The sequence below is a fragment of the Xenopus laevis genome, chromosome 6S, assembly GCF_017654675.1.
Source record: "Xenopus laevis strain J_2021 chromosome 6S, Xenopus_laevis_v10.1, whole genome shotgun sequence".
Taxonomy (NCBI): Eukaryota; Metazoa; Chordata; class Amphibia; order Anura; family Pipidae; genus Xenopus; species Xenopus laevis.
In genome coordinates, this window is record NC_054382.1 from 18,984,169 (window position 1) to 18,996,226 (window position 12,058).

At 41.1% G+C, this 12,058-nt stretch overlaps 1 protein-coding gene across 15 annotated transcripts in view; it reads right to left on the reverse strand.

Annotated features, from left to right (window-relative positions):
• kiaa1217.S (KIAA1217 S homeolog) overlaps nucleotides 1-12,058 on the reverse strand; it is a 261,072-nt gene that overhangs the window by 31,502 nt on the left and 217,512 nt on the right. For 12 of the 15 annotated variants that reach the window (XM_041567400.1, XM_041567401.1, XM_041567404.1 and 9 more), the window contains 2 exons: nucleotides 7,114-7,937; nucleotides 1,497-1,595 (listed from right to left, as the gene is read on the reverse strand). In XM_041567400.1, coding sequence (XP_041423334.1) covers nucleotides 1,497-1,595; nucleotides 7,114-7,937 — 923 coding nt within the window. The remainder of the gene's footprint in view (nucleotides 1-1,496; nucleotides 1,596-7,113; nucleotides 7,938-12,058) is intronic. The other 3 variants (XM_041567402.1, XM_018269086.2, XM_041567415.1) reach the window with 1 other exon arrangement.

Consider the following 12,058-nt stretch of genomic DNA (forward strand, 5'->3'; position numbering starts at 1 on the left):
TAGAAAACAGAGAAAAAGTACACATATCATGTGAGTGTAAATATATATATATATGGAAACACACAGAAAAGCACTTTTACAGGGGGTGAGTTGGTCCTCTGACTCTCTAGTGTGCTCTATCATACACAGTGAAGACATAAATGGGCACAGGTTACCAAAAAGAGGCACTGGATGCATCATCATTGTCAGTTGTTGGAGATTCATATACAGGGATGGCCCATATATTCCATGAATGACTTCCAGTCCCCAACAATCTGTCTAATGAGAACTTCTCTTCTCCTGTGCCATTGGCAGCTCCAATAACCATCAGCATAAGCAGGATGCCTTATAAAGCAGAGAGAGCTCATGCCATATCTCTTCTACTCTGGTCAAGCGGGTACAGTCCATGCAAGGGTTAATATGTGGTTAGTCAATGTTATGCACCAGGCCTCTCTGGACAATCCAGACAGTTGAATTGCAAAATTGATAATCCCATTATGTTCAGCAGGGTTCCCCATGCAATTGCCTCCTTGGCACATGCACAACGTGCGGCACTTGGCCAATGAATAATCGTCTGATCCTCATAAACCTCATTCAGTTATTAGTTGCACCAGTAGCATTCTCTAAAAGCAAGGATTTTTACAGGTGGTCTATAGGTGAAACAGAAAGCTCTTTGGAAAGATAATATTGCCAAGCCTAATGGATTGGGCTGCTATAATCTGTAGATTACTGTTTAAAATTGAACAACTATGAGCCCTCCATTTACTTTTGATCTACAAAACCCAACAGCCCTCTCCATACAATGCTGGCAGTTAGGGCAGAGACACACGCTCAGATTCTGAAAGATTAGTCGCTCATCGACAAATCTCTTCTTCTTCGGAGGGGACTAATCTCCTCAAACTGCCTCCCACCAGCTAGAATGTAAATCGCCAATGGGATGGCAATCTGTGCACTTCGTGCCTCACGAGGAAACTTCGGGCGGCTTCGGAAAACGAAGCGCTCCAAGTGCCATCCTGCCAGCGATTTACATACTAGCCAGGCAGGAGGCAGTTCAGGGAGATTAGTTGCCCCGAAGAAGAGGCGATTTATCTCGGGGGCGACTAAAACTTCCCAAATCTGATCGTGTGTCTCTGCCCTAAAGGAGAGTCATAGGTTGCCCATCCCTGTTATAGATTGTGATACTGAAAGTTCGTACCCTACAGAGTCCAATACTTTTTTAAAATGTTATCTCATTTACCAAGAAGCCCTCCATGGTACATCAGAATGTCCTTAAACAACATCTGGTTTAGTAACTCCTTAGTATAACCAAATTCTGGTGAACAACTGTTGCAGCATCCTCTCTACCAGATGAGCTGACGTAAGATATTGATAATGATAAATCTGTTACAACAGGATCAGTGGACTTTGCCCAACCCTCGTTTGGCCATATGGGAGGAGGATGTGTATATATATATATATATATATATATATATATATATATATATATGTATAGAAGGGCTAAGGGAATGTATATTTACCTAGGTGCAGAGTTGTTTGGGCTGGGCCCTTTCAAAAGTGCAGTCTGAACAATACCAGTTAAACTGGCAATCTGTTTCTCCATGGCATGCATCCTCTCTCTGTAAAACAAGGGAATATCCTATTACTAGAAGCCTCTGTTTTAGCATTTCCACCAGGCCATGAAGAAATAACATGCAAGCAGTCGAAACAAGCAGCCCCGATACTTTTTGTTAAGCAGGGATCAAAAGGATATTAGCATATATAACAGGCTACAGGCAACAACACATTAGAAGTCTAATTTAATAAGCATGGGAGTCACGACCCCCTTTTCAAGAGATGGTGTTAGTTTCATTCAAGGCTTCTTCTTCCTCAGTGTCATCCAACAATCTCACAGGACAATAATTGTTGTCCAAACATTCATGTCTCAACAATGGCCCCCTATAATTGACTCCAGGGCACCAGGTCCATATGTGTAAGTCCAGTATATTCATGATTTTGACTTTGAGCAGAAATGTTGCGGAAATCTATAGATCTATATCTTCACTGCTCCATAAGAAATAATGTCTCAATTCTGCTGCTTAAAGGGATCCTTTCATCGGAAAACATGTTTTTTTTTCAAAACACATCAGTTAATAGTGCTGCTCCAGCAGAATTCTGCACTGAAATCCATTTCTCAAAAGAGCAAACAGATTTTTTTATATTCAATTTTGAAATCTGACATGGGGCTAGACATATTGTCAGTTTCCCAACTGCCCCTGGTCATGTGACTTGTGCTCTTATAAACTTCAATCACTCTTTACTGCTGTACTGCAAGTTAGAGTGATATCACCCCCCTTTTCCCCCCCAGCAGCCAAACAAAAGAACAATGGGAAGGTAACCAGATAACAGCTCCCTAACACAAGATAACAGCTGCCTGGTAGATCTAAGAACAACACTCAATAGTAAAAACCCATGTCCCACTGAGACACATTCAGTTACATTGAGAAGGAAAAACAGCAGCCTGCCAGAAAGCAGTCACATGACTGGGGCAGCTGGGAAACTGACAATATGTCTAGCCCCATGTCAGATTTCAAAATTGAATATAAAAAAATCTGTTTGCTCTTTTGAGAAATGGATTTCAGTGCAGAATTTTGCTGGAGTAGCACTATTAACTGATACGTTTTGAAAAAAACATGTTTTCCGATGACAGGATTCCTTTAACTTTGAGCAATGGCAGTTAATACAGTAATACCTTATATAATACATAAAGCAATGAATATCTTTTAAATGATATCCTTATAAAGGGTGACTAGTGATGTCATCAGTTATAAACAGTGAGTAGTGATGTCACTTTTGTCAAATGACTCACCAAAACGTGTGCATTATAATAAATAAAGTACCCCTTGTTGGAAAATATAAGGATATTAGAAGTAACCTTCGGCCTTCAGGCTTTTGCTTTTATATGGTCATGGAAATCCTCGTGACTTATAATATCCTTATAGTTTACAATAGGGGATACTTTATTCACTATATACCTTACAAAGCTAGTTTTTAGGCATTTGAGTGAAATAAACACAATGCAATATATATCCAATGAAGTCAAATCCATGCCAAAGGGCAATACCCTTGTAAGGATTTGAGAACTTCTCAAACCACACTCTAGGGGTGTACAGATTAGCTTTCTGCATATGTATTGACCCCCATTTGTCTGTAAGGGCAGAGACATGCTGCTATTTCGGGAGATAGCCCGAGATTAGTCACCTGAAGAAGAAGTGATTTGTCGCTGGGCGACTAATCTCCCGAAATAGCAGCGTGTGTCTCTGCCCTAACAAGTATTTGCATAGGATTATGCCCTAATACATCAGGCTAGGGTGAAGTCCACCCTCAACATCTAATGACTCCAGACAGAGGGAGAGGTTCCTTGGCAGAAGTAGATTATGTCTAGATATAGTTATACACAGCCTGACCCCGTCTGGTGTTCCCCTCATTACTTCTGCTTACATCCAAACGCTGACTTTAATCAAGTTTTGATTAAAAACCCAGTGATGAAGAGATAATTTCTTATTTTTTTTTCCATCAAAATCTCTTTACCTTTGATAAGATACAGATGTAAAGCAAATATGTCTTTACAACAGGGGAAAAACACTGTAAGCCCTTCTATTTCTAGTTTGGTAATCTGGAAACAATTTAACATTTTTAAGTAAATTATGACTTTTCAGGGACAATCTTGCCTTGCTCAGCAAACCGCACCATATATCAGGCGCGGAGAAAACAGTCCGTATTTACTGCAAGGGCAAAGAAACTATCCATGAGCTTTCTTTATTCGCACATTCTATCGCTTCAGGCTATGGCCGGAGAGATTAAAGGAGCCTGATCTAAAAACTAAATATGATGAAGAAAAAAAATCATCTGTTTACAAAAAGTTATCTGAAAATACATGGCCTAGTCACCCCTTCCTGTGTGGAAAAGAGTCAGTGTTGGAGACACTTCAGAAGAGAACTTCCACTTTCATTTTCTGCACCAGAGATGCAAAACGTTATGGGTGAAAGTATCAAGTTCACAATATTTGTTTTGGGGTTGTGATTGAGTCTTGGTGGCTGTAGGGAGGTTGTGGCAGAAGGAGGGGGACCCTGAAGGGGGTGGAAACCTCAGTGTGTCTCCGACGCGCTAGTCAATTGGTCACTGTGGTTTAAACTTTGAAACATTTACCCTTATGCTTTCTAAGGTTTACCAATCTGCTGCCCTTTGAGGGTCCCCATAAACAGGGTGGCCATACACGGGGCGATAAAAGCAGCGGACAGACCGAGTCGGCAGCTTATTGGCCCATGTATGGGGCCCTCCGATGGGCTTCCCCAATCGATATCTGGCCGAAAGTCGGGCAGATGTCAATCGGACAGGACTAAAAATCCTGTTGGATCACGTCCACATTTGTTCGTTGGTGCGGTCCCGCGATCTGACCGCCCGTTGCCCTTCATTATAATCCGATCGTTGGGCCCTAGGGCCCATGATCGAATCAGCCCGATATCGCCCACCTCAAGGTAGGCATATCGGGGAGAGATCCACTCGTTGGCTCTGCAAATTATTGGTCCATGTAAGGGGCACTTTTGACACCTGCTATCTTTCTGGCAGGTTTAAAAAATCCATTTGGGCGAGAACAACATTGGCAAGTTCATGCCAATTGGTTCCCAGTCTGTTGGTGGCTAAATCAGGTTGAGATCTGGTTGCTTTAGTAGGTTAGTTCAAAGTAAGTAGTTCAAATGGCAACTAGTAGTTTAGTTTAACCAGTGAGCAGCTGTTCCTATAGGGCAGCACAAACGTTCTCTCTTTGTGGACATAAAGACCCAATTCAGAAGGAATCAGTGTCAAAAAAATCTCTTCATAAGAGCCCAGGGTCCCTTATCTTAAAGGGATCCTGTCGTCAGAAAACATGTTTTTTTCAAAACGCATCAGTTAATAGTGCTACTCCAGCAGAATTCTGCACTGAAATACATTTCATACATCTCAAAAGAGCAAACAGATTTTTTTATATTCAATTTTGAAATCTGACATGGGGCTAGACATTTTGTCAATTTCCCAGCTGCCCCTGGTCATGTGACTTGTGCCTGCACTTTAGGAGAGAAATGCTTTCTGGCAGGCTGCTGTTTTTCCTTCTCAATGTAACTGAATGTGTCTCAGTGGGACATGGGTTTTTACTATTGAGAGTTGTTCTCAGATCTACCAGGCAGCTGTTATCTTGTGTTAGGGAGCTGTTATCTGGTTACCTTCCCATTGTTCTTTTGTTTGGCTGCTGGGGGGAAAGGGAGGGAGGTGATATCACTCCAACTTGCAGTACAGCAGTAAAGAGTGATTGAAGTTTATCAGAGCACAAGTCACATGACTGGGGCAGCTGGGAAACTGACAGTATGTCTAGCCCCATGTCAGATTTCAAAATTGAATATAAAAAAATCTGTTTGCTCTTTAGAGAAATGGATTTTAGTGCAGAATTCTGCTGGAGCAGCACTATTAACTGATTCATTTTGAAAAAAATTTTTTTTCCCATGACATTACCCTTTAAGTACAACAGTGCATTTGAGCCCCATGGGCTAATGAGGTCTTCAGGCAAATGGATTTTCCCAGCCTGATATCTGAATGAGCCCAAGCAGATGTTGATGGGTGAAGACAATCTTTTATTCCCATACGGACCAATGGTTTGCCAATTAGGTCAATCATTTCAGAATCAGTTGCTGGGCATGTACATGAACTGATGTATGCAATCATTTTTCTGTTTCTTCTTTTCAGTGACTTATGTTTTCAGGTCTGCGAATATAATAAAATTGTATGTTTTTTTTATCTTTCCTGCTGCGGTTTCTACTTTTTTATTTCAAAGGTCACATTAGTTGTACGTGACTGACTTAATTCCTATTATTTGGTTGACAGACATATTTCTTCTCCTTCCTTCATTAAGTGTGCTTATATGTCTTATTGGATTATGCTACTGTAGGTTTCATCTTCCCATCAAGAAAAGCGGACTCCTATTTAATGTGGTTTATCTTCTACTTAAGGGCAATAGCACACAACAGGATTTCAAGTCTACTCTTTGTAGACCTGTGCAATTTCTAGACTGGCGAAAGGACAACAAAACGTTGGTTAACTCCCCATTCAGTTCATCTATTTCAGCTGTTTTATGGCAGTAGATTGTAGACGCCTAAGCCAAGGTAATGTACCGCACGTATTATACTCTTGTACCTTAAAGTGATTTTACAGACATATTAAATGATCCTTATCCTGGTTTAATGTGATTCAAGCTTCGTTGAACACAATGTGCCACCGAACATTTATATAATCACTAATACCGAAAATTTCTCTTTAGCTGTTGCTTGGTGAAGCCCAAATAATAGCTTCTATTTACAGAAATTGCATGACAGTGGGGTTTCGTGGCTGGCATACCATGATCACCGGACAGATTCCATAATTCATGTTCTTACTGACTGCACAAAGGAAGGAAATTTGTATAAGACTTTGATAATGAACCCAAAAAACCTAGATATCCTACTAACAAGTAGAAGTTTGGAGTCAGCTATGGTTCATCTAAAAGGCACTTGTATTTTCAGAATGTAGTATTTACTGATAGGATGAGTTACAGACACGGGGACCCAAAGGGGCAGTGCTTGGATTTCACGGAAATGTTTATTTTGGCTGTGCATGACTAAGCTACGACTTTGTCACTTATCCAAGAAACCAAGTAAGTCTACAGCAACCTCGCATATACTTGAAGCGGTGCTGTTGCAGAGCTACTGTATAAATATCTTAAGGAACAGCTCAATTGTGATTATTTCTTGTTTATAAAAGGATCCACACTGGTCAGGGACCAACTGGGAAATGGAAAAGTACGAATTCAACCAGCCAGTGTTTCCCTTGCCATTATGGACAGACACCATTAAAAGTTGTATCTGGGCCACCTTCCTCCAACCCTATGGTAACTGTCTCCAAATACACTTGTTTACCTCGCCCACCCTGAACTTAATGACCCCATTTCATTGCTTTGCTCTTCACTGGAGACTACAGGCTGGGAACACCACAGACAATAAGTTCATACATAATATACACCACCCCCTACCCATCACTGAGTTACAATTTACAGTCCTAGGCTGAAACAAATGCAAGTCTGTGTTTTCTTACCTTGTGTAAGGGTCTTTTGGTGGTACTCCATACCCTCCAAACACTTGTTTATCAGTAGGAGATTGGACAATATCCGCCATACTTATTATTCCACCTGTGTTTCGCACTTTAGCTTCTACAAACATGCCAGGCCCTTGCTCCTTTTTAAATGACTGGCGTAGGGGAGAAGATCTGTCGGACTGCATGCCATGGGGAGGCAGATGAGCATTATGGGCATGCATCTCCATCATCCTTATATCAGCCACTCTATGAGGAGAGGTCGGGGGAGTTTTAGAGCCAAGTGTTGGCAAATGACTTTCCACGTGCTTACGACTTTTTTGCCTGTACATGGATTGTTCCATCATTTCCATTTGCATAGAAGAATTAGAATAAGTGCTTGCAGATCTCGTGGACCCCCTGTGGTATGCAATAATATGATCTGGGACATCAAGAGGGTGCCCACCATGTGATGATGCCATACTCATCCGTCCTTCATGATATAAATAAGGGTCTTGGTACATGTCATTCCTTAGCAGCTGGACATTTTTATTGCCCATGTCCTCATCTGGTTTCACGTCCCTTCTTTCCAGTATAGCGCTGGGGCTAGGAGATATGGATCTAGATGCCGGCACGCTTGGTATTCTTTCCCTCTGCATGGTAGTGTTGCTCTGCACTGCTGCAGGCCGCCCACCGCCATAAGGGATTCTTGACGGAGATGATGGCATGGAGTGGGGAACAGGTGTAGGAGGGGGTGACACTGGGCCAGCATGAGAGGTATAGGTTGCAGACCCAGGTCTATGGATCACCGTGCCTTCCCGAACGGAGTAGGAAATATCTCTTTGCATCTGTAGAATAAAGAAGATGTATATATGAAATGTCCCAGAATCTCACACTAAACTCAATACTTAATTCAATAACATACAGAGCATGTTTAGTGTCAATTTGGAGAATGCTGGAATCATAATGGACCAAATAAAGGAGCCTGAAGCACTACAACTTTTGTGAGGCACCATGACTTATAGAAGTAGGGTTGTCCAACCTGTGCTCCTCTAGCTATAGTTCAGCAATCTAATGTTATCTCCAAGGGGGTAAGGCACTTCATCACATTTGATTGGCATGCCATCACTTCCTGTTCTACCCCCTGCTCAGAATATAAAAAGAATTATTAGGCAACATAAAAAAAGTACATTTAAAGGATTTCAGGAACTTGTAGCATCCATATAACACCAAGAAACCTTTCCAAACATATGTGATAGATCCTACACATTGGTATAAATCCTTTATAAAATACCGTACTGGTTCAAACTCGTAGAAATGGATTTACAAATAGAGGACACTGGTCAGCTTGTTATTAATATCACTTCATCCCCTAAATTGTAATTGAGAAGTCACAGACATGGCGCTAAAAAAAACAGGGAACATAGCATCAAAAAATAAAAATCACAGCGTATTGACTCAAACGTAAATATAATTTAGTGCCAGTAGGAATAACACTGGCATCATGTAGGAGTCATTCAGTAATATCAGCCCATGCATTTTATTTACTGTATAAAATTGCATCAGTTTGTAATCTGACGTATATCCTTTACTGGGAACGGCCATGGGGAACACACTGCCTAAAAAGGATATAGTAACTGAAATGGATAAAAAAAAAAGGTAAACCATCCTCTCTGAGAAATACATTTAGCTGAAAGCAGGATCCATGCAACTGCTGTGGAAACAAAATACCAACTTTATTTACTAAGTTTTATTAATGATGAATTCTTGTTATAAATATACTTATATATCAAGATATTTTCATGTATTCAATCATTATTGGTTGAGTCACTATGCTGCCATACCGACTTCTTTTCATCCTCTTTACAAACAAATCTCGTTTCCAATGTTTAAAAAGAAAAAAAAAATTATATATATATATATGTATGTATGTATGTATGTATGTATGTATGTATGTATGTATGTATGTATGTATATATACACACACACACACACACACACACACACACATTATTTTTTCTTACAAACATCACTATGCAGTGAGCACCATTTAGAAGAATATAGTTCACAGGATGTGCATGGGTTCTGGGTATTCTAATGATATATACAAAGGATTTTTAAATGAGTGAACAGGAGACATGATAGATGATAGATAGATAGATAGATAGATAGATAGATAGATAGATAGATAGATAATATATAGGCAGAAAGGATTCAGAGCACTCATAGGGCTTAATTTATTTACAATTTATTTACAAAAACAGTATTAGGGCAAAGACAGACAAGAAGTTTCAGGGAAATTTAGTCGCCTGCCGACAAATCGCCTCTTCTTCGGGCGACCAATCTCCCCGAATTGCCTCTCCGCCGGCTAGAATCTAAATCACCTGCGGGATAGCACTTGGAGCAATTTGTTTTCAGAAGTCGTCTGAAGTTGCCTCACAAGGAAACTTTGGGTGACTTCGGAAAACGAAGAGGCAATTTGTCACCGGGGGCGACTAATCTCCCCGAATATTCTCGTCTGTCTTTGCCCTAATACTGTTTTTGTAAATAAATTGTAAATAAATTAAGACCCATCTATCTATCTATCTGCCCTAAGTCGACATTTTGCTCCTACAACGAGGACCAGGACCGAAACGTTGAGTTACACCATTACATTTTTGCCCACCAGTGCTCTGTGTCCTTCATGCTGATATTACTTTTGTCTTGCAGACTCTCTCTCTCTATTTATATATACACATTAAAACACCCAGACATACACACACACACACATACGTACACACTCCAGGAAATAAGAACTCTGTCTTTTGATCTAGAATCTATTTTGGACCATTTTATATGATTCTTCTTATTTAGCCAAAATAAAAGCATAATCCAGAGAAATGTGTTATTATGGTGTTTCTTTAGAAGAGTTCCTCGGGCGCAGATTGTGCTCAGTTGTCCTGGGTCATTGGTTTCCAAATCAAAAGACGCACAGAGACAAAATGTACCTGCTATCTATTGCGATACGCCGTTCTTTGACAAGAAAGGATCTCGTTTAATGAAAAGCTCTGCATTGTGCTTAAAAGCTGAAATTGTTCCCAGACAAAACATAAATCAAACAGATTTAGCCTAAAAAAAAAAAAAGAGCATGAATACGGGCTAGATATAGTTATATATTCCATTGTTGGTACCTGAAGTCTACGAGGGACTTCGCTTCAGGATTCAGACTCAGTTTATGACACTGGGAGATTAGTAACTGCTATTTGTAGTCAACTTTTTATCATACTTTATTTATATAGTGTCAACTCATTCTGCTTTATAGAGATTATTCATCATTCACTCTCCCGGTGGAGTTTACAATCTAATCCCACACACTGGGGTCAGTTCTATCTGAAGCCAACTAACCTGCCTGTACATTTCTGGAGTATGGGAGGAAACCAGAATACCTGGAGAAGACCCACATGCAGTAGACATGGGGAGAACATACAAGTTCCCTGCTGTTCCCTGGAACAAAACTTAGGACCCTGGCTCTGTAACCCAGTAACTCTAATCACAGAGCCACGGCGTTATCCTAGTTTTAGACACTGGCTATTATAAACACCTCTCTGTTCTGGACTATGAGTCCTTTTAGCAGGAGGGTGTGGATCACATTTTATTATTGACTATCAGACAAAAATGTCCCAGTTCAAATATATAATTCCATAAATAAGTCAGAAGCCATTGTGATGGGTGGCGATTCCAATTCTTATACATAAATGTAAAATAATATCTACAGTATGTGTAAAAATAAAGGAACCCCCATGGAAAAAAGTCTTTAGTAAAAAAAAAATAAAGTATCCAAAAATATAAATTTCAACTGGTCACACCAGTTCATTCCTTCCCACCACATATTTTCCCCAGTTCTGACTTGTTTCTCTTTAGTACATTGTGCGCTGGAGTGGTTCCTCCATCGTCGTGTATATTTAACGTTCCAGTTAAAGTCAGAACACACCAGTCCCTGTCCTGTAACTCTGATAACAACTCTGCATTGACTGGGGACACAGTGACTGCAAATGTTTGTTTTTCTCTGGACCATTTTTGGCGCTGCTAGAACACCAGCCAAGCGGAAACGACTGCCAAGCGACTGAAAAAGTCCACAGTTCTAAGGGAGAGTAAACAGCATGGATCAGTTGATCCATGTTCGACAGATTCACTGCCACACGTTCAGCCTCTACTTCTGTAGAGAGATTAAAGTGTAAATAAACATGCTCAGCAGCTGCAGTAATCTACAGCTGTATCAGTGTTATATTATAGTGCCAACATACAGCGGCGGGTCAGGCCATCCGGGCACCCTAGGCGACTCAGCCGACCAGCTTGCCCCGACTTCCCCTGTTGCATGCGCGGTGACGTCACGCGTTTATGTTGACGCACGGTGATGTCATGCACTTACACGCATGTGTGTTCTCGAGCGCAAGTTGTGTCTGGTGAGCAGGTGAGTCTGGTCTAGGGGTTGGCAGAAGAGGCAGCTGCCCAGCACCCCCCAATTGTTAAGCCCTTGGCAGCTGCCTCTTCTGCCTTCCCCTAGTTCCAGCCCTGCCAACATATTCTGCAGCACTTTACAAAAATTATACAGAATTTTCACCAGTCCCTGCCCCAGTGGAGCTTAAAGTCCATGCCAATAAACCTGCCTGTACAAGGTCAGATTGGGCCAGAGGGAAACTGGTAAAAAACCCAGTGGGCCCCGGATCAAACCAAACTAGCTCCCCCTGCTGAGAACTGTGGGCACCCCTCTCCCGATCAAGGGTGCAAGGAGAATGTGTACACAGTGTGTAGATGGGGGGTGGCCAGTGTCGGACTGGGGCCCACCAGAAAACCTTAGACCGTGGGCCACTTTCCAAACTATTATTCCTCTTCTCCTCACTCAACCTCTTAATTCTCCTTTATCTCTACATATTATACTCTAGTCTTAAATAATTGTTAGGGAATGGCCATGAAATAGGCCTAATGAGTA